Source organism: Hemiscyllium ocellatum, chromosome 12, assembly GCF_020745735.1.
Source record: "Hemiscyllium ocellatum isolate sHemOce1 chromosome 12, sHemOce1.pat.X.cur, whole genome shotgun sequence".
Taxonomy (NCBI): domain Eukaryota; kingdom Metazoa; phylum Chordata; class Chondrichthyes; order Orectolobiformes; family Hemiscylliidae; genus Hemiscyllium; species Hemiscyllium ocellatum.
Genome location: NC_083412.1, coordinates 84,828,874 through 84,851,043, shown reverse-complemented (window position 1 = coordinate 84,851,043; position 22,170 = coordinate 84,828,874). Strand labels below are relative to the sequence as shown.

General features: G+C 43.1%; 1 protein-coding gene across 5 annotated transcripts in view; it reads left to right on the top strand.

Moving 5' to 3' along the window:
• Positions 1–22,170, top strand: part of LOC132820866 (cell adhesion molecule DSCAM) — a 597,498-nt gene that overhangs the window by 295,088 nt on the left and 280,240 nt on the right. For all 5 annotated transcript variants that reach the window (XM_060833222.1, XM_060833217.1, XM_060833218.1 and 2 more), the window contains exons 3-4: positions 6,939–7,085; positions 17,614–17,892. In XM_060833222.1, the coding sequence (XP_060689205.1) occupies positions 6,939–7,085; positions 17,614–17,892 (426 nt within the window). The remainder of the gene's footprint in view (positions 1–6,938; positions 7,086–17,613; positions 17,893–22,170) is intronic.

The following is a 22,170-nucleotide window of genomic DNA, read 5'->3' as shown; positions in this document are numbered from 1 at the left end:
ATTGCTTCATAGCACCGGGGATCTGGGTTTGATTCTACCCTTGGACAAATGTCTCTGTGGAGTATGTATATTCTCCCCCAGGCTGTGTGGATTTCTTCTGGGTGCTCTGGTTCCCTCCCACAGCCCAAAGATGTACAGTTAGGTGGATTGGCTGTGCCAAATTGCCCATAGTACCTAAAGATATGCACGTTAGGTGGGTTAGCCATAGTAAATGTAGGGTTACGGCGATAGGATGGGTCTGGGCGGGATGATGTTTGGAAGGTCAGAGTTGACTTGATGGGCTGAATGGCCTGTTTCCCACTGTAGTGACTCTATGATTCTACTTAGAATCAAGGTGCATACGAAAAAGCTTACACATAGTATTTAAAATTAGTTGTAAAATACTAATAGACATCCAGCCAATGTGGCTGTCCAACTCAGCAATCTGCTTTTACTAACGACTTATTGAGCAGCCCAGGCAGTGGCCCAGCTAAAGTTGATCTGCCTGCCCATCTTCTTCATGAAATAGCCTTACAGCACTCAAAAGTCTAAAATAAATAATTTCAAGCATTGTCTCTTCGCGTTTGTCTGTTTTGTCTGTCAGTTTGGTTTTATTTATTCAGTTGTTTGCGTAAAGTGTTACACAGCTTGAAAGTTGCAGTATCTGGAATAAAACAGGAATTAAAGAAAAATTGGCAGCTTTGTGAAGGATGTTTGGAATAGAAAGGGTACTTTGAGCCCAATTTTTAATGACACTAGACTGGATGACATTGAGGCATCTATTAATAATATTTGTATCCACAATTAGGGCAAGAAAATAAATCAGCCCTGGCTCCCACTCTCTATTCATTGGTGATTCCTGTTAATATCCTGGAAATAGAGACAAACATTTGAGTGGTTGGATAGTACCAAGATTAGGCCAGGCGAAACTGCTCCCCAAGGTATACAACCCCTCCTGAGCATTCATTGTAGACTTGAAGTTGAAAACGTATGGTCTTGAGGATGCATTAGTAACTATATTGAGGATTGAGTCAGTATAGAATGGGAGAATTAGCAATTGAGTTTTGTTCACTCATAATCCTATGGAATTCATTACCATAGAAAGTGGCTGAAGTCAATCCATTATGTGCTTCCAAGGAGGAGGTAGATATAGCTATGGCTGTAGATAAGGCTAAAGGAGTCAAGAGATATGGATGGACAGTGGATGGGGTATTGAGCTCAGTGATCAGCCATGATCATATTTAATGGAGGAGCTGGCTATAGGGGTCAAATGGTCTGTTCCTGCTCCTAATCTCTGTGTTTCTACCGATGTTGCTGTCTGGAACGCATCCATGAACCATTGCAAACCATTTAATGTAGGTTCATCTGCAATGCTATTCGGGAGGGTTTAGGGATTTTGACTCAGTGACACTGACAGAATTCCCAATTTTCAAAATGATTCCTGGGGAACAACAATTCTGATGGATCAATAGTGTATCAGTAACATGTAGCTAACCTTCTGCAAAGACCCTTTGTCTGTGATCGGCAGGTTTGGAAAGGCTGGTTAGCTCAGTTGTTGAGACGACTCGAGTGAGATGCAGATTAATGCCTGCAGTACGGATTCAATGCCTTTACAGTCTGAGGTTGATAGCGTTGAAATAGCCATAACTAGCAACCCTAACTAAGAGGGAAAGCATATTCATGAGGGAAAAATCAGGCTTCTATAACCCAGTACATATTTAACCACAATCACTTCAACTGCATGACAGACATAAAACATACTAACAGCTCCCTCTGTATATCCAGTTTGGAACGTGCATTTCTCTTGCTCTCTCATCATTTAAGCTACTGTATCTGAACAAACTGACTGACTGTTTCCATTAGTCCCTTCTCTGATTTCCAGTGGCTTTGATGGCTAGGCATATCTTTTATATAAAACAAATGTGGCGTATTCTGTGTCAGGTTGACTTGACCTTTTAGAGATTTAATCAGCCAAATCTTGCATATATTCCTCAGGATTATTGAGTTGCATAACGCTCAATTATTCAATCTGCACTAAAACTCACAACTAGAATCAAAAGATTTCAAAGGTCACCTTCTTGCTTGCTTGAGACTGTGAAATGTAAATAAACTATTTCTCAGGCTTAGAAATAATTTGCTTTTGATATTAAGTCCCAGCTGTCTAATTGAACTAGTTAGTAATGATAGAGAGGAAGAAAAAAATGGTTTAGCGTGTCAGTTTAGATTTTATTTATTAGATTTTCTGGGCAGTGTGTTACATTATTTGGTAGTACAAGACTCAGGATTGAGTTCCAGTGGGTCATTTTGCTGTCAGGGTAAAGTATGACCTAAACAGTAGAGCCTGACAGCAACACACCTGTTCATCTCGGTCTGTATTTCAAGTCAAATTTTCACCTGCCTCTACTTAAAGATATTTAATGCAATCTCATTAAATCTGAGGTGTGTGTGGAAAAAGAGCCCTGTAAACTGTGGAATCCAGGATTATTCTTTCGTTTTAAAGTATTATTTAATTGTTTGCAGCGTTGCTCAGTGCAAATACTAAATAACTAATTGTTCCCACGTTCTAACTCCTCATTTCATGTATCTATATTTGTTTTCAGCTGCTAGACCACAGGTCTGTTGAAATCAATTTTACAACACGTCAGCAGGCCTGTGATTACTCAGTTGACAGTCCTATGCCACAACTAATCGGCTCTGGTGTCCATTTCTAAATGAAAAGCAAAAAAGATTGCTTCTCCACAGCAAGCCAGCGTCTGTAGACGCTGCAAATAGTTTGGAGTTTTGAGCATGGACATACAAATTGCTTCCTTGGGCACTGTTAATAAATCTTGATGTCAGCAGATTATTTGGCCATAGAAAATGTCATGGTGGCTCAGTGGTTATCACTGCTGCCACACAGCACCAGGGACCCGGATTCGATTCGACAAATGTGACTCCATTAACATCCTTAACATATAAGGATCTAAACATATAAGTTTAACTGTGGATCCACCATTAATGTGAACCTTGGCAATTGTGAACTAAAGTCACTGATCACGTGACAGGATGACATTTAAGGCTTTTCTTGTCTCTACATCTCACGTAGGTGCTGGCCATTTTATCTCAGTACTAAGGGAGACAGTTAATATGCCAACCATTACTGAAATAAAGCATACTTGTATTCCTCAAATTGTACCTCTAAATCGTTAGTGGGTGCACTAATTGGCTTCTGTGTTTAGTACATGTTGTTCAGCAGCATAGACCGCTTGAGCCAAAAGGCATTTTTCAGTACAGTAGGCTACTAGATTACTATTACAACAGTAATGCACATGTCAAACATACTTCATTGTCTGTGCATGATGGTGGCAAAGTAGGACACTTCAGACAGAGCTCGTCCATTTCCTTTACTCTTGTTCTCTCTTTTCTCTTTGCTTTTGTGTTCCTTTTCCTTCTTCTCTCTTTCTTCTTCCGGCTTTGGACTCCAGGATTCGGACTCCAGACCTTGGATTCAGTGAAGACGTGCCAAGGTGACTTCCCAGCTTGGCTTAGTGGTCTGCCAGTCAGGTGTGGTGGTCTCCCAGACTGGCGTGGTGGTGTCTCGGCCTGGCACAGTGGTCTCCCAGTCTGGCATAGTGGATTTCCAGACTGGCGTGGTGGTCTCTCAGCCTGGCGTTGTGGTCTCCCAGTCTGGCTTGTTGGTCTTCCAGTATGGCTTGGTGGTCTCCCGGCATGGCATGGTGATCTCCCAGTCTGGTGTGGTGGTCTTCCAGACTGGCGTAATGGTCTCTTGGCCTGGCACAGTGGTCTCCCAGTCTGGCATGGTGGTCTCCCAGGCTGGCTTGGTGGTCTCCCAGACTGGCGTGGTGGTCTCCCAGACTGGCACAGTGGTCTTCCAGTTTGGCGTAGTGGTCTCCCAGTCTGACTTGGTGGTCTCCCAGTCTGTGATTGTGATCTCCCAGTCTGGTGTGGTGGTCTCCCAGTCTGGCTTGGTGGTCTCCCAGCACGGCATGGTGGTCTCCCAGCATGGCGTGGTGGTCTCCCAGTCTGGCTTGGTGGGCTACCAGTTTGGCCTGGTGGTTTCCTGCTCCTCGGATGCTGCCTGACCTGCTGTGCTTTTCCAGCACTGCACTCTCAACTTAAGATTCTGTACCTGGGTAGTTGTATCTAAGATGGAACCTTGTATGTTGATGTGATACACTTTTCACAGTACTCCTGTATTTTTATACTTGAATGTAAATGATTATAAAATCAAAAATGAAAATAAAAAACATGGAAATCGAGAAAAAGAGATCAAAGTGCTTTGGGATGTCTTTAGGTTGTTAAAGATATTTGAGCTATCATGAATTTCACTTTATTCTAGTTAACAGACAAGCTAGGAACAAATTTTAAGAGTTACTTGATACTTAGAATCACTGAAAGTTGCTAAGTTCAAATCAGTTGGTTGCTTCACAATTTGGTTGAAATTCTAGTGATATGAGATAATTTTAGAAAAAGGCATAAAGACCTGAATTCTCAGCCAGAGTTTTGACTTTCGCTTATCAACCATGCTTCCAGCTGTTTTATTGCAAATACTTGCAGATATACCCTTGATGGACTTTGTTCTTTTTAATTCATGCACGTGATTTATGAGAAAGGAGAGACCTGTTCTTTATCTGCATTGATTCCTGTGTTGGGAACATTCTGGGGGTTCATGAGGCTCCGACAGAACTGGTATCTGAAGAATCTGAGTGCATAGCCAAGGACTGTATCAGGGCCAGTCTCAAGAAGGTTGATGTAACATCTGCAGCATTGACCTCAGTCATTCAGTTCCTTGTATGTTCGCAATTTACTTGGTTCTAATATTTCACCAAATTTGGATTTATACAACGCTTGTGATTAGTTGATGAAGGAATATGCTTTTTAGAAACCAAACCAATTGTTAAAATTATATTAAATGCTACCAATGCTACCAATACTGCAACAATATTTTAAGACATTGTTAATTGGAATTGGTACAATATAATGTGACAGAGGCTCGAATTGTTTGCAATAAATCTTGTTATTTTTGTGATATCCATATATGCTCTGAATTTTGGTTTTAATATTGTTCTCCTTTCCCAATCCCATCATTAGACACAATTTTAACATACTTTAAATACAATTAAATACAAGTTTTAATACAATTTTAACAATTGGTTTGGTTTCTGAAAAGCACATTCCTTCATCGACTAATCACAAGCGTTGTATAAATCCAAATTTGGTTAAATATTAGAACCAAGTAAATTGCGAACATATAAGAAACTGAATGACTGAGGTCAATGCTGCAGATGTTACATCAACCTTCTTGAGACTGGCCCTGATACAGTCCTTGGCCATGCACTCAGATTCTTCAGATACCACTTTGGGGGGAGAATTCACAGAGATCTTTAATGTCTCCTTACTCTGATCTGAAGTCCCCACCTGCTTCAAGGAGACCACCATCATCTCAGTGCCAAAGAAAAATCATGCAGCGTGCCTCAATGATTACTGCCTAATTAAGAGACTCCTGGACATGCCCATGGTCTCAGAAATCTGAGGGTGCATACATGAGGATCAGTGGTCGGCACAACATTGTGGGCTAAAGGGCCTGTTCTGTGCTGTACTGTTCTATGTTCTATGTTCCATGTTCTAATGTCTCTGAACTCCATAATTGTGAAGTGCTTTGAGAGGTTAGTCATACCTCACATCAACTCCAGCCTCCCAAATTGCTTTGATCTTTTGCAATTGGTGCTCCAGGGCCATGGCAAACACCATCTCCCTGGCCCTACACTCCTGCCTGAAACACTTGGATAACAAGGCTACCTACACCAGGCTCCTACTTATTGACTACAGCTACAAGTTCAATACCACAATTCCAAACAAACTCATCTCTAAACTCCAAGACCTACGTCTCAGCTCCCCCTTGTAACTAGACTTTTGACTTCCGGACCCATAGTCCACAATCAGTAAGGATAAGCTGCTCCACCATTATTCTCAACATCAGTGCCCCACCAGGCTGCATACTCAGCCTCCGCTATGCTCCGTATACACTCGTGACTGTGTGGGCAAATTCTGCCACAACTCCATTTACATGTTTGCTGATGACACCACTGTTGGAGGGCAGGTCTCAAACAACGATAAGACAGAATACAGGAAAGAGATTGAGTACTTTGTGGCCTTGTGTAAAGACAACAATCCTTCCATAAATGTCAGCAAAATGAAGGAGCTGGTCATTGACCTTAAGAAGCGGAGTGGAGGGCACAGTCAATGGTGCTGAAGACAAGATGGTCAAGAGTGTCAAGTTCCTCGGAGTGATGATCACCAACAATCTGTCCTCGTCCACCCTCCGCCACGAAGGATGTGTAGGTTAGGAGGATTAGTCATGGGAAATGCAGGGTTACAGAAATAGGGTGGTGGAGGGATGAGTCTGGGTGGGATGCTCTTCAGACAGCCAGTGTAGACTTGTTGGACAGAATGGCCTGTTTCCACACTTAGGAATTCTATAAAATATAACCTTAAAATGCAAACAAGGAAGAATATTGCTTTGTACAAGTTGCAACCAAACAAAGCCTGGCTAGAAAGACTTAACAAAGAAAGAAACCCATTGACACACAGTAAAGATGTTAAAATATCAACTCAGTACTTTATCAAATTCTCTTTTTCAGGCACTCTGACATAAGGCTGAATATAGTTGGTCTATGCCTGCAATGCTGAATGGCTTAGTGGTGAATTTACGGCTGCTTTTCCACAGCAACTGGCCTTCTGTAAACAACAGTTCAAAGAATGATAGTTTACATCTTCTTTAGAGACTCATTTCCTAGTTTCACCTGGTTTGAAATTGCAAAGCTTGTCAATGTTTCCCAAGCCAGTAGAAATAAAATCTAGGAAAGCCAGAGATTGATTTCATCTCCATAGTAATACTGATTCATAATGAGCTTGTCTGGAAATGAGCTAATTGTGTCTTTAATTATTCTGTTTATCAGGATCTAGATTCCACATCACGCCTATAGGAGCCTTGTATATATTAGACGTACAGAACGAGGATGGCCTGTACAATTATCGCTGCATCACACGGCACAGATACACTGGTGAAACGAGACAGAGCAACAGTGCCCGGCTGTTTGTGTCAGGTAGGTCTCACTGCCATGTTCCCGTGTGGATCCATGCACTAAGTGACCTCGTTCTGTTGTGTTATGTAGTAAAAATGAACAAATTAAAATTATACAGGAGAGAGTGTAAAAAGGAAAGCTTTGCTTAGATAATTGCAGAAATCAAGAAATTAGAGCAGGAGCTCTAATGTGGGCGGCACGGTGGTTAGCACTGCTGCCTCACAGCGCCTGAGACCCGGGTTCAATTCCCGACTCAGGCGACTGACTGTGTGGAGTTTGCACGTTCTCCCCGTGTCTGCGTGGGTTTCCTTCGGGTGCTCCGGTTTCCTCCCACAGTCACAAAGATGTGCGGGTCAGGTGAATTGGCCGTGCTAAATTGCCCGTAGTGTTAGGTAAGGGGTAAATGTAGGGGTATGGGTGGGTTGCGCTTCGGCGGGTCGGTGTGGACTTGTTGGGCCGAAGGGCCTGTTTCCACACTGTAAATCTAATCTAAAAAAAAGCTCATCAAGCCTGCTCAACCCTTTAGCGCATAGAACATCGAACATAGGACATTACAGTCCAATACACCCCCTTCGGCCCTCAATGCTGCGCTGACTGGTGAAACCAATCTGAAGCCCATCTAACCTACACTATTCCATTATCATCCATATATATGTCCAATGGCCATTTAAATGCCCTTAAAGTTGTGAATCTATAGCTGTTGCAGGCAGGGCGTTCCATACACCTACTTCTCTCTGAGTAAAGAAACTACCTGTGACATCTGTTCTATATCTATCACCCCTTAATTTAAAGCTATATCCCCTCTTGCTAGCCATCACCATCCGAGGAAAAAGGCTCTCACTGTCCACCATATCTAATCCTCTGATTATCTGATGTGTCTCAATTAAGTCACCTCTCAACCATCTTCACTCCAATGAAAACAGCCTCAAGTCCCTCAGCCTTTCCTCATATGACTTTGCTTCCATCCCAGACCACATCTGAGTAAATCTCCTCTGAATCATTTCCAAAGCTTCCACATCCTTCCGATAATGTGGTGACCAGAGCTGCACACAATACACCAAGTGCGGCCGCACCAGAGTTTTGTGCAGCTGCAGCATGACCTCATGGCTGCAAAACTCAATCCCCCTACTCATAAATGCTAACACAGTGTCTGCCTTCTGAACAACCCTATCAATCTGGGTGGCAACTTTCAAGGAACAAGGAACTGAGTTAGAATATTAGCTGTGATCATATTGAATGGCAGATTTGGCTTGAAGGGCTGAATAGCCTATTTCTGTATTTTTATATGATCATGACTGATGTTAGGCTCCAAACCCAGCTTCTTTCCTACTCCCTATGTCACTTAATTCTCTAGAAAGCCACATGCAAAATTTCGTAGGATCAATAAGATTAGAAAAGTAAAAGTGTGACTCGAAGTCTACTCGAGGTGAAGTGGGTTCTGGGTCGTGGGCATTGATAGCAGTACGGTGGAAGGTGGATCTATGCTGTTGGGATAGTCCAGGGAGCAGGCGGGTGATGCTAGAATTGTTAGAACACATTGTTTATAGAATCAGTGAGTGATAGAGTTGGTCAGCATGGAAACAGACCCTTTGGTTAAATTAGTCCATGCCGACCATAATCCCAAATTAAAATAGTTCCACCTACCTGCATTTGGCACATATCCCGCCAAATCTTTCCTATTCATGCACCTATCCATGCTGTACTTGCATCCACCACTTTCTCCACACACGAACCATTCTCTGTGTAAAACATTGTCCCTTATGCCCTTATTAAATCTTCGTCCTCTCACCTTAAAAATATGCCCCCTAGTTTTGAACTACCCCCCCCCCCAGGGAAAATACTTTGCCATTCAACTTACCCATGCTGCTCATGGTTTTATAAAGTTCAGTTAGATCACCCTTCAACCTCCTATGCTCCACTAAAATAAGCCACAGTCTTTCCAGTCCATTTTTATGTCTCAAACCCTCCATTCCCAGCAATATCCTGGGAAATCTTTTCTGAATCCTCTCCATTTTACTAATATCCTTCCTTTAACAGGGGAGATCAGAACAGGGAATAACATCACCACAGGAAATGACATCATCAACCCAAAGAAACCCAAACATATAAATAGAAAGCAGGAATTTTCAGTAGTGCTTCATCTGAAGCCCACTGAAGATGTTACCTAGTAGGGTGTAGAAGCATCTGGAAATGAACCTTCCAGCTACATCCAAAACCAGAACTGCACACAATACTCCAGAAGAGGCCTCACCAATGTCCTGTACCATCTCAATGTGATATCCCAACTCCAAGCCCCCAAGCCAGGAATCATAGAATCCCTCCAATGTGAAAACAGGCCCTTCAGTCCAACAAGCCCTCCAAAGAGTATTCCTCCCTCAACTATTCCCCATTACACTACATTTTATCCCTGATTAATGCATCTAACCTGCATAGCCCTAAGCACCCAAAGGAAACCCATGCACACACGAGGAAAATGTGCAAACTCCACACAGTCACCTGAGGCTGGAATTAAGCCCAAGTCCCTGGCACTGCGAGGCAGCATTACTAACCACTGAACCACCATGCCACCTCAAATGTCTGCTTCCTGTCTGCCAAACAGTTCCCTATTCATCTCATTACATTACCTCCAATACCACAAGCTTTACTTTTCCTTACTGATCTCTTTTGTGAAATCTTGTCAAAATCCTTTTGAAAGTCCGGATACACAACATCTACTAATTCCCCATTGTCCACTCTACTGGTCGCATCCTCAAAACATTACAGAAGATTTATCAAGCATGATTTCCCTTTAGTGAATCCATGCTGACTAGGACATATTTTGTCACCAATTTCCAAATGTTCAGTGATTACACCCTTAATAATTGACTCCAGCATTTTCCCCATCACCAACGTCATGCTAACTTGCACATAATGCCTCATTTTCCCTCTCCCTCCTTTTTTAAAGAGTAGGGTGGCATTAGCTACCCTCCAGTCCATTGGAACTCTTCCAGAGTCTACAGAATGCTGGAAACTGATCCCCAATGCATCTGCTATTTCTAGGGCCACTTCCTTAAGCACTCTGGGATGCAGAGCATTAGGCCCTGGGGACTGATTGGGTTTTAATCCAATCAATTTCCCTAATATGATTTCTTGACTAATACGGATTTCCCTCAGTTCCTCATGCTTGAACCTCTGTCCCCTAGCATTTCCTGAAGGTTGTTTCATGAAAACAGATACACAGTATTTGTTCAACTGCCATTATTTTGTTGTCCATTATGATTCTAACTGCAAGGGACTTACATTTGTCTTCACCAGTCTTTTTCTCCTCATGTATCTATAGAAGCTTTTGCAGTCAGTTTTTATATTTTCTGCAAGCTAATTTTCATATTCTATTTTCCCCTTCTGAATTATACCCTTTGTCCCCTTCTGCTGAATTCTAAATTTCTCTTGGGTATGCTGTTTTTTTTTTCTGGCCGAGAGTTATGTTTCCTCTTTGGCTGTAGCAATGTCCCTTTGATTTCTCTTGCTAGCCATGGTTGACCTTCCTTTCCTGTTTTGGCAGATAGGGATGTACATTTGTTGAAGTTCAGCCATGTGTTCTTTAAATGTCTGCCATTGTCAATCCACCGTCAACTCCTTGAGTATTCTTGGCCAGCTTATCCTAACCAATGCATGACTCACACCGTCAAAGTGAGCTTTCTTTAAGTTCAGGTCCCTAGTTTCAGATTTAGTTGTGTCACTCTCCATCATAATGAAGAATTTTACCATACTATGGTCAATCTTTCCCAAAGAATCTCATGCTACAATGTTGCTAAATAATCCGCTGTTATTACACAATACCCAGTCGAGGATGGCTTGCTGTCTAGTTAGTCCCTCAACATATTGGTCAAGGAAACTATCCCTTGTACATTCTAGGAAGTCATCCTCCATCGCATTGCTATCAGTTTGTTTAATTTAATCAATATACAGATTGAAGTCACTTATATCAACTGCCGTACCCTTACTGCATGCATCTCTAAGTTCCTGTTTGATACAATCTCCAACTTCACAAATAGTGTGGTGTGTACACCACTTAAAGTCTTGTCTCTTTGTTGCTCCGCAGCTCCACCCATACAGATTCCATATTTTACGGGTTAATGTCCTCTCTTAATATTGTGTTAATCTCCTCCCTAACGCAACCCCACCTCCCTTTCTTTTCTGTCCATCTTTCCTGAAAATTGAATAACTCTGGATGTTGAATTCCCATTCATAGTTGCCCTGGAGCCAAATCTCTGTGATCTCAATTGCATCATATCCATTGATCACTGTCTGTGCAGTTAATTCATCTACCTTATTACAAATGCTCCTCACATTGAGACACAGTGCCTTCCGGCTCATTTTCTTTTAGCATTTATTGTCCTTTTAGAATCATGGTGTAATGTGGCCCTTTTTGATTTTTGTCTTTGGTTTCTCTGCCTTGCACTTTCACATTCCCCCCTCACTACCTTTTGTTTCTGTCCCAACTTTATTTCCCTCTGACTTCCTACATTGGTTCCCATTCCCTGCCAGATTAGTTTAAACCCTTCCCAACAGCAGGAGCAAGGACTCTCCCTCGAACATTGGCAGACCGTCCAATTTGTACTGGTCCCACCTCCCCCAGAACGGGTTTCAATGTCCCAGGAATTTGAATCCCTCCCCCTTGCACCATCCTTCAAGCCGCATATTAATCTTAGCTGTCCTACCATTTCTACTGCGATTAGCACGTGCCATCCAGGATTACCACCTTTGAGGTCCTACTTTTTAGTTTAACTCCTAACTCCCTGAATTCAACTTATAGGACCTTATCCTGGTTTTTTGTACCTCTATTGTTGCTGCCTATATGCACCACGACAACTGGCTGTTCACCACCCCACCCCACTACAAAATGTCCTGCAGCCACTCCGAGACATCCTTGACTCTTGCACTAGGGAAGCCAACACACCATCCTGGCCTCTAATTCGCAGCCGCAGAAATGCCTATCTATTCCCCTTCCAGTTGAGTGCCCTCTCTGCCACTCTTCTTCCCACCCTTCTGTACAGCAGAGCCAGCCACAGTGCCATGAACATGGCTGCTGTCACCTTCTCTGCTGAGCCATCTCCCCAACAGTATCCAATATGGTGTATCGGTTTTGGAGGGAGATGACCGCAGGGGAACCCTAAACTACTTTCCTACTCTTCCTCTGTTTGTTGGTCAACCATTCTCTATCTGCCTCAGTAATTCTTGCCTGCAGTGTGAACAACTTACTGAACGTGCTGTCCACGGTTCCCTCTGCCTTGAGGATGACGCACAGTGAATCTAGCCACAGCTCCAGACCCATCAAGCGGTCAGACAGGAGCTGGACACACTTCCTGCACGTGAAAGAGTCAGGGACATCGGAACAGACAGGGAATTCTCATATCGCGCAGGAGGACCGGGGCACAGGGCTGGGATCTCCTGCCATGACTTAACTCTAAAGTTAACAACAGCAGCAAAACAAAAAGAAAATGAGAGAGAAGAAAAGCTACTCACCAGCCATTCACCTGCTGCCTGTGACTTCACATTTAAACTTCCTTGTGGTTGAAGTGCCACTGGAAGTTTATGTGTAGATTTAAAGTGAATCACAGGCTTCAGTGAGGAGGATGATCAGCAGCTGCAGAATGCTGCTCCTCTGACTGTCTTGCCTCACTGCTGATGACCCTCCTCATCGAAGCCCATAATTCACTTTAAACCTACACTTAAACCTCCAGCGGCACTTCAACCACAAAGCAGCCCTTCTCAAAATAGCCGCTCCAAAAATGGCCACTCCCCTACAGCTTGCCTTTCTTTTATTCACTCCTGGGCAGTGACTGAGATGACTTCTCTGAGAATCCTGCTGAGCAGTGCCCCCTGTTAGTAATAACTTCAGCCAATAGTGAATTTGTGAAAGCGAAAGTAACGAGAACATATTGTAAGACAAGGACAAATGTTGCCAAGAATAGCAAAATGAAATGCTCTAACAGATTTATGATACTTTTAAGAATGTCTTGATGTTAACAGATATAGGTGTGTAGTTTCCAGCACAATATCTAGCTGCTTAACAAATTTGTGAAGGAAGAAAAAGCAAAAAAAAAAAAATCTGGTCAGAAGAATGCAAGGTGGCCCTTGAAAGAAGAAAGGTACCAGGTTTGGCTGCCCTTTATTCTTCCAGGATTCTCAAACATACTATTGATGCTAGTGACTTTGGGGCATGCACAGTCTAGTTACAGGATGATGAGCTGACAATAGAGAGGCCTTTGAGTACAGCAAGTTTCAGCTGGTTACAGATTGCTGATTGGTTTGTAGAATAGTGACCAGTAGTGGAATGACAACTACCTGATTGGCCTCTGTGTTGCTAAACAGCATGTAAGTGTGAATGATACAATGAGGCACTGTGCTAAACTGTTGGGGCCACTATCCTTAAGATGAGAATTACAACTAAGATTACATTAGGTAGCTCTTTTAAAGATCTTGTTCGGTGAAGGAAGAGGATTTCTACTGATGGCTTGGCTGAGGTACATCTCTCAAGAAAACCATTCACCTCAATTGTATATGGATATGCAAAATGATCACTCTGTATCCCTAAATAACAAAATGTCTAAAATTTCTAAGTCACACATTGTGACAGAGAGCATTTGAGACTTTTCAATAAGACAAATCAACCACAGAGAGAATATGGGTGGTTGGAAATTCAGTCAATGCCTCATGTCTGTACATGTATTACAATGGCCTTCGCTTAAAACCAATTGAGTATTTGGCTTTTAGAGCCCCAGCCTCTAGAAGAACAAGTGTACCAGGCACATCAGAACACCACCTCTGAGTTGCACACCATTCTTATTTGGAATTATCTCACCATTCCTTCGCTATGGCTGGGTCAAAATCCTAGAACTCCCTTCCTAAAATCACAGCGGGTGTCCCCACATCACAAGTCCTGCAGAGGTTCATAAAGTGACTCATGGCCATCTTTGCAGTGTAGTTAGAGATGCACAATAAACACTGGCCTGTCTGGTAACATCTACATCCCATAAAAGAATAAACAAAAGAGGCATTAAACTACATTTGAGATGACTGTATAAATTGTCATGACATCATTTGACAAAGCAGAAGATTTGATGAGTGATCCAGTTAGTATCTGTGCAGTTTGGCACTGAGCTGACGTGTCTGATTGATAACTAGTCACAGAACATAGAACATAGAACGTTACAGCACAGTACAGGCCCTTTGGCCCTCGATGTTGCACCGACCTGTGAAATTAACCTGATGCCCATCTAACCTACACTGTTCCATTATTATCCATATGTATGTCCAATGCCCACCTAAATGCCCTTAACGTCGGTGAGTTTACTGCTGTTGCAGGCAGGCCGTTCCACACCCTTACTACTCTTTGAGTGAAGAAACTACCCCTGTCCTAAATATCTGTCCTAAATATATCACCTGTCAATTTAAAGAAATGACCCCCGTGTTAGCCTTCACCATCAGAGGAAAAAGGCTCTCACTGTCCACCCTATCTAACCCTCTGATTATCTTATACATCATCCGTACTGTCACGAGATTATCAACTACTCCTGACAAAAAGCCATTGATCCGAAGCTTTTCCGATTTTATCTCTGCCCTTATGCTGTCAAAACAGTATTTCCAAAGTTTTATGGTTTTATTTCAAATTTTCAGCATTGGCAATGTTTTTGCTTTTGTTCACTGTTGCGAGACTTTGTTGTATGCATAACAATGACTCTAATTGAAAAATAAGGAAACACCAGCAACTTCCACTTATACTGTTCCAATCCCTATGGAGACTGATATTTTGTAAAAGATAGATGAAGTTCCCAGCAATTGATGAAAGATTTTACGTTTAAAAATGTTTACTTTGATAAAGAAATTAAAATAAACATTGATCAAACATTAATTAATGGGTAACTTATAAGAAAAGGTGTGCTTTTACATTAACTATGTAATACAACTGAAATTTGGCTTACAAAACCCCCTTCACTATGTGCCATTATTTGACAAATATGTAGCTTTTCAGGAATAGACTCACCTTCACTTCCAGTTCTCCAGTGGAGATTCACTTCTCCAGGTCAAAGTGTCTTTTAACAATTGTTCAACTCAGTCCAAATTTTTCTGGGTACAATTATCACCAGCAAGACAAGCCTCGACAACTCTTTAAATCTTCAAGAGTGCCTACCTTGAAGACATTTTCCTCCTCTCTCTATAAGGTACTCTTTGCTACCTTCCCCCACCCTCCTCCCTGACCTATCACATTCACCCCCACCCCCATTGACCTATTGTACTCTATGCTACTTTCTCCCCACCCCCACCCTCCTCTCATTTACCTTTCCCCCCTTCAAGCACTCTGTCTGTATTCCTGATGAAGGGCTTTTGCCCGAAACATCAATTTTCCTGCTCCTCGGATGCTGCCTGAACTGCTGTGCTTTTCCAGCATCACTCTACTCCAGAATCTTCAAGAGTCCCGTCTGCCCTGTACCCTTCCATTGAACAGTCTTTAGATTAGATTACTTACAGTGTGGAAACAGGCCCTTCGGCCCAACAAGTCCACACTGACCCGTCGAAGCGCAACACACCCACACCCATTCCCCTACATCTACCCCTTCGCCTAACACTACAGGCAATTTAGCATGACCAATTCACCTGACCTGCACATTTTTGGATTGTGGAAGGAAACCGGAGCACCCGGAGGAAACCCACACAGACATGGGGAGAATGTGCAAACCCCAAACAGACAGCTACCTGAGGCGGGAATTGAACCCGAGTCTCTGACGCTGTGAGGCAGCAGTGCTAACCACTGTGCCACCATGCCGCCCACAGAAACTGAACTCTTAAAAGTTTCTCCTTCAGTTGTTAAAAAAAAGTGATTTCAGCTGAAAATGTGTTGCTGGAAAAGTGCAGCAGGTCAGGCAGCATCCAAGGAGCAGGAGAATCGACGTTTCGGGCATGAGCCCTTCTTCAGGAATGAGGAAAGTGTGCCAAGCAGGCTAAGATAAAAGGTAGGGAGGAGGGACTTGGGGAGGGACATTGGAAATGCGATAGGTGGAAGGAGGTTAAGGTAAGGGTGAAAAGGTGAGGGTGGTAGGCCAGAGTGTGGGTGGGGGTGAAGAGGTCAGGAAGAAGATTGCAGGTTAGGAAGGTGGTGCTGAGTCCAAGGGTTGGGACTGAGACAAGGTGGGGGGTGGGGGGACACAAGGCGGTTCCTCCACCTAGGAACCCTCCAACCACAAAGGATAAACTCAGATTTCTCCAGCTTCCTCATTTCCCCTCCCCCCACCTTGTCTCAGTCCCAACCCTCGAACTCAGCACCACCTTCCTAACCTGTAATCTTCTTCCTGATCTCTCCGCCTCCAGCCCCTTTCTGGCCTATCACCCTCACCTTTTCACCCTCACCTTAACCTCCTTCCACCTATCACATTTCCAACGCCCCTCCCCCAAGTCCCTCCTCCCTACCTTTTACCTTAGCCTGCTTGGCACACTTTCCTCATTCCTGAAGAAGGGCTCATGCCCAAAACGTCGATTCTCCTGTTCCTTGGATGCTGCCTGACCTGCTTCGCTTTTCCAGCAACACATTTTCAGCTCTGATCTCCAGCATCTGCAGTCCTCACATTCTCCATAAAGTGATTCCACCCAGTTTCCCATAGCAGTAACTTCTTCACCTTGGCATCTCAAACAGCAGCTGTCCTTTTCTGCATAATAACTAAGTTGGTGGTAAAACTGTCACTGCACCTCAACCAATTCAAGTTCGGATTTTCTTTGCTTGCAACCAGATCAGATGGGCACGTCTCTGATCTAGTTTGTTTACCTGGAATTCTGTTTTACTTTAAGTTAAAGGTACATTTCAAAACATAATTATTTTGTAATGTCCTGCGGTCTTAACAATATAGCATTCTTAATGTAGAAAAAGAAAATTCAGAGTCAATTTTCAGAGCAATGATCAGGGAATATTGGACACCTACACTCAAAATGAATTACTATAAATAGTGAATAACAGCTTTATCAAAGGTATGGGCTTAAAGTGGGTCTTAAAGAAGGCAGAACAGTTCTGACAGGTAATTGGGGAATATGATTTGTTGAGTTTAGCAGACCAGATTGCGTGATGTGGATCAGAGTGAAGGCTGAACTCAGTAGCTGTTAATTTAGAGGTGGCAGCATCAAATTAGCAACCAGTGATGCTTTGGAGGACTTTAACATCTCTGGCTGGGATGAGACTAGTAGCCAGGATTTCCAGTCTCATTGTTGGAAACTTTGAGTACTGGATTGGCTTCAGCTATGAAACCTTCCTTGGTTGAATGGCTGCCAACATTCACTGCTGAGCCAAGCACACTGGAGGATGGCTGTTGGAAGGGCAGTAGGTTGGGCATCTCCCCAACAAATGCAGCTGGAACCAACACCTGCTGGAGAGGGAGGGGATGTTGAAGTATAACTGTGAGTATTGACCGCAGGAATGTCTCTCGCTTTGCTGAGTGGTAATTTGAAGCTTCTCTTTCGTTGCCGTTGCACAACCACAAAGTGTGATCTCGGTTGTAAAGCACATCTGCAAATCTCTCCACAGATCCTGCTAACTCAGCTCCGACAATCCTGGACGGATTTGACCACCGGCTGGCCATGGCTGACCAGCGGGTGGAATTGCCTTGCAAAGCCTCTGGGCATCCTGCGCCGAAATACCGCTGGGTGAAGGACAATGCCCCCTTGGCAAGGGACAACAGGTTCAGACAAACTGTCACTGGGTTACTCATTGTGAAGGCAGTGCCAGCAGACTCAGGAAGGTACACTTGCGAGGTGTGGAACAACTTTGGGAATGCAGAGGTTATTGGCCACCTGAATGTAAAACGTAAGTAAATGAACACACTCAGTTGAAGAGATTTTTATTCACTTTGTGTTCAAGCATGGTCTCCCTGCCACAGCAAAGATGTTCAACCCTGAAGGGTGCAGAAAGGATTGCAGCCACTGGAGGGTTTTGGCTATAGGGAGAGGCTGAATAGGCTGTGCTTTCTCCCCCAATAGCATCAGAAGCTGAGGGATAACCTGAAAGAGGTTTACAAAATCAATGGGGCATGGTCAGGGTGAATACTGAGATCTTTTTTTCCAGGATAGGGGAAGCCAAAACTACAGGGTTTAGGTTTAAGGTGAGATGGGGAAGATTTAAAAGGGACCTCAGGGGAAATGTTTTCAAGCGGATGGTGGCACGTGTTTGGAATGAGCTGCCAGAGGAAGTAATGGAGACTGGCACAATTACAACATTCAAACAACATCTGAATGGACATATGAATAGAAAAGGTTGAGAGGGTTATGGGCCAAATGGGACTAAATTAATTTAGGATGTCTTGTTGGCATGGACAAGTTGGACTGACGAGTCTGTTTCTGTGCTATAGATCTCTGTGTAGCTATACAATTAACTGGATCAGACTAATCTTAGGCCTGTTGCTATATTCCACACATTCCCAATCTTTTTGTGTTTTGTTGAGCTTCATTGCAGGCAAACCATGATCCACAGGAGGCCACTCATCCCAGCATGCTTGTGCTATCTCTTTCTAGGAGATGTCTACTTAGCCCCACACTTCCCCTCAGCTCCACAAATGTCTCCTTTTCCGGTTGAATCTGCTTCCATCTGCTTTCAGGCAGTGCCTCCCACATCTTGGCACCTTGCTGATAATGCAAGTGGTTTTCTCAAATGCTGCACGCTCCAAAAACTTAAATGTAATAAAAAATTAATGATGAAGGATACTTTGAGGTTCTTTAAGTGGGGGCAAAGAACATGAAGAGTAATTTTGAATAATAACAACAAATTACATTTTTCTAGCACCTTCTAATATCGGGCAATGTCCCGAGATAGTTCACAAGTGTTACCAAGCAAAACTGGACAGTGTACCACATTAGGAGATATTAAAACAATTTGCCAATAAAGTAGTTTTGAAGGAATATAAAACAGGAATTCCAGAGGTTCATGCAGCTGAAGGCAGGATCATTATAGAGTCATAGAGCTATACAGCATGGAAACAGTCCCTGTGGACCAACTCATCCACACTGACAAGATATCCTAAATTAATCGAGTCCCATTTGACAGCATTCGACCCATATCCCTCTAAACCCTTCCTCATCAAATATGCATCCAGATGCCTTTTAAATGTAGTTGTATCAGCCTTCACCACTTCCTCTGGCAGCTCATTACGTACATGCACCAAGCTCTGCATGAAAGTGGATGACTAAAGTGAGGTTGAAGATGAGCTGGATTTAGACACTTGCAGATATCTTGGATGCTTGTGGGGCTGGGAGAGATCACAGAGAGAGAGAGGAAGGTGTAAGACAATGGATGAAATTGAAAGCATAGATGAGAACTTGAAAATGGAGCTTGTGTTGGAATTGAATCTAATAAACATTGATGCTTTGTACAGGAAAAGATATTCACAAATGGATTACTAAAGTTCTATCCTTCCGAGATGAATTGAATACCAGATTACTGGTAAACAATTATATAAGGAGGGCATTTATAACACTCTAAATTGCATTGTTCAGTTATTAGGCTAACTATTGACCTAGCTTTGATAATGGCTGCAAACTATCAATCACACTGCACCTTAGCAACAATACAGGGTTGGACATTTCACTCAGCTTTTAGTTGAACTTATAGCTCAATTCTTTATAAATCACCAAAAGACATTCGAAATGATATTATTGTATTCTTCGTCCTCAATGAAAAGACTGAAGACAGAAGTTTAAATTTAGCCATTCAGCTGATATGTCCAAAGCAGGTTAAATCCTCTCTCCAGAACATATGTTCAAACTGAAGGAACAAAGAATTGCAAAATGTTGTTATCCAAATCCCAATCTGGAATTCTAAGCAGCCTTTGATGAGATTAGATTACTTACAGTGTGGAAACAGGCCCTTCAGCCCAACAAGTCCACACCGACTCTCCGAAGAGCAACCCACCCAGACCCATTCCCCTACATTTACCCCTTCACCTAACACTACAGGCAGTTTAGCATGGCCAATTCACCTAACCTGCACATTTTTGGACTGTGGGAATGAACCCACGCAGACACAGGGAGAATGTGCAAACTCCACACAGACAGTTGCCTGAGGCGGGAATTGAACCTGGGTCTCTGGCGCTGTGAGGCAGCACTGTGCCACCGTGCCTCCCTTTGGGTATGGTATAAAGGTATAAGATGTATTGGGTAATTATTTGAAGCTGCGTTGGTGCTGTTGGTGGACCTCTTTGTTTCTCGATGCCAAATTCTATGCACAAGAAGTGACTCGGTGATCAGCTGTGTTATGAAGTGGTGGTCAACACCACGCTGATAACTAAAACCGAAACACCCAGAGAGGCTCCCCTCACCTCATAATCCAGTAAAATAAATGTGAAAAGTGGGATAACCTACCTCTCACCCTCCAATCTCTTATAGAGGAGTGGTTAAATGAAATGAAATCCTTTCACTCACTCTATCATGAACAAGTGACGATATCTTTATTGAACTCCAACAGTGAACAGATTTACAGAACCATGAACAAACTGACCAATTCCCCTCTAACTACGAACTATTCCTGAATAAAACAAAATTCTAATGGGATGCTGTTCCAATAAAATACAAGTCCTATTTATATAACAAAACAATAGAATTTAGTCTCTCAAAATTACAGCTAGGATACAACTTCCGGAATGCTCCGTGCCCTCTCCGCTGATCTTCTTTCAGGAGTGCCTTCTCCATCGAATTCGTGTCAGTTCTTCTGTCAGGAATGTTCTCTCTGTGAATTCTGCTGCATGGAATATTAACCAAGTGTGCTATGGTACCTTTATTAATGAGATGGTGAATTCTCTGAGAGCTGGAAGTTGTTATCGCTTGGCAGATGGCAGTTGGCTCTCACCGATTTCCCAAATGCCCTCATGCTTTATACCCTTGATAACCTATCAATTTCTTACAGCCGGATTGGTTTTAAGTTGTCAAAACCGTCAAGATTTAAATTTAATAGGTCCTCGGTAGCTAAGTGCTTGGTATAAATTGATTGGATAAATTTGAACAGTATAGTTCAAGGGCACAATGCAATGCTTTCCTTCCATTTTGCAATTTTACAATTCTACACACACCAACTTCGCAACAGTGGTTAGCACAGCTACCTCACAGTGCCGGGACCCATGTTCATTTCCAGCCTCAGTTGACTGTGGAGTTTGCACATTCTCCCCGTGTCTGCGTGAGTTTCCTCCGGGTGCTCTGGTTTCATCCCACAGTCCAAAAGTGTGCAGCTTAGGCGGATTAGCCTTGCTAAATTGCTAAAGGGATGTGTAGGTTTGGTGGATTAATTGAATTGAATTTATTGTCACGTGTACCGAGGCACAGTGAAAAGCTTTGTTTTGCAAGCAATACGGGCAGATGGCACAGTTAAGTAGCATTGATAAATAAATAATAGGTACACAGCGGCAAAAACAAAAACACAAGTACAGGCGAATGTTAAGAGTTTGTGAATCTATTCAGTATTCCAACAACAGTTGGGTAGAAACTGATTCAAAACCGGCTGGTGCGTGTGTTCAGGCCTCTGTACCTTCTCCCCGATGGTAGAGTTTGAAGAAAAACATTGCCAAGGTGGGAATGATCTTTGAGAATGCTGGCAGCCTTTCCTTGACAATGGGCCTGGTAAATGAATTCTATAGATTAGATTAGATTATTTACAGTGTGGAAACAGGCCCTTCGGCCCAACAAGTCCACACTGACCCTCCGAAGAGCAACCCACCCAGACCCATTCCCCTACATTTACCCCCTCACCTAACACTATGGGCAATTTAGCATTGCCAATTCACCTAACCTGCGCATTTTTTGACTGTGGGAGGAAACTGGAGCACCCGGAGGAAACCCACGCAGACACGGGGAGAAAGTGCAAACTCCACACAGACAGTTGCCTGAAGTGGGAATTGAACCCAGGTCTCTGGCGCCATGAGGCAGCAGTGCTGACCACTGTGCCATTGATGGGAAGTTGGCCTTTAAGATTGTCTGGGTCGAGTTCACCGCCCTCTATAACTGTAACTGTTTCCAATCTTGAATGGTACAGTTGCCACACCAGATAGCGATACACCTGGGAATAAACTTGAGATTAACCATGGGAAATGCAGGATTACTGGGA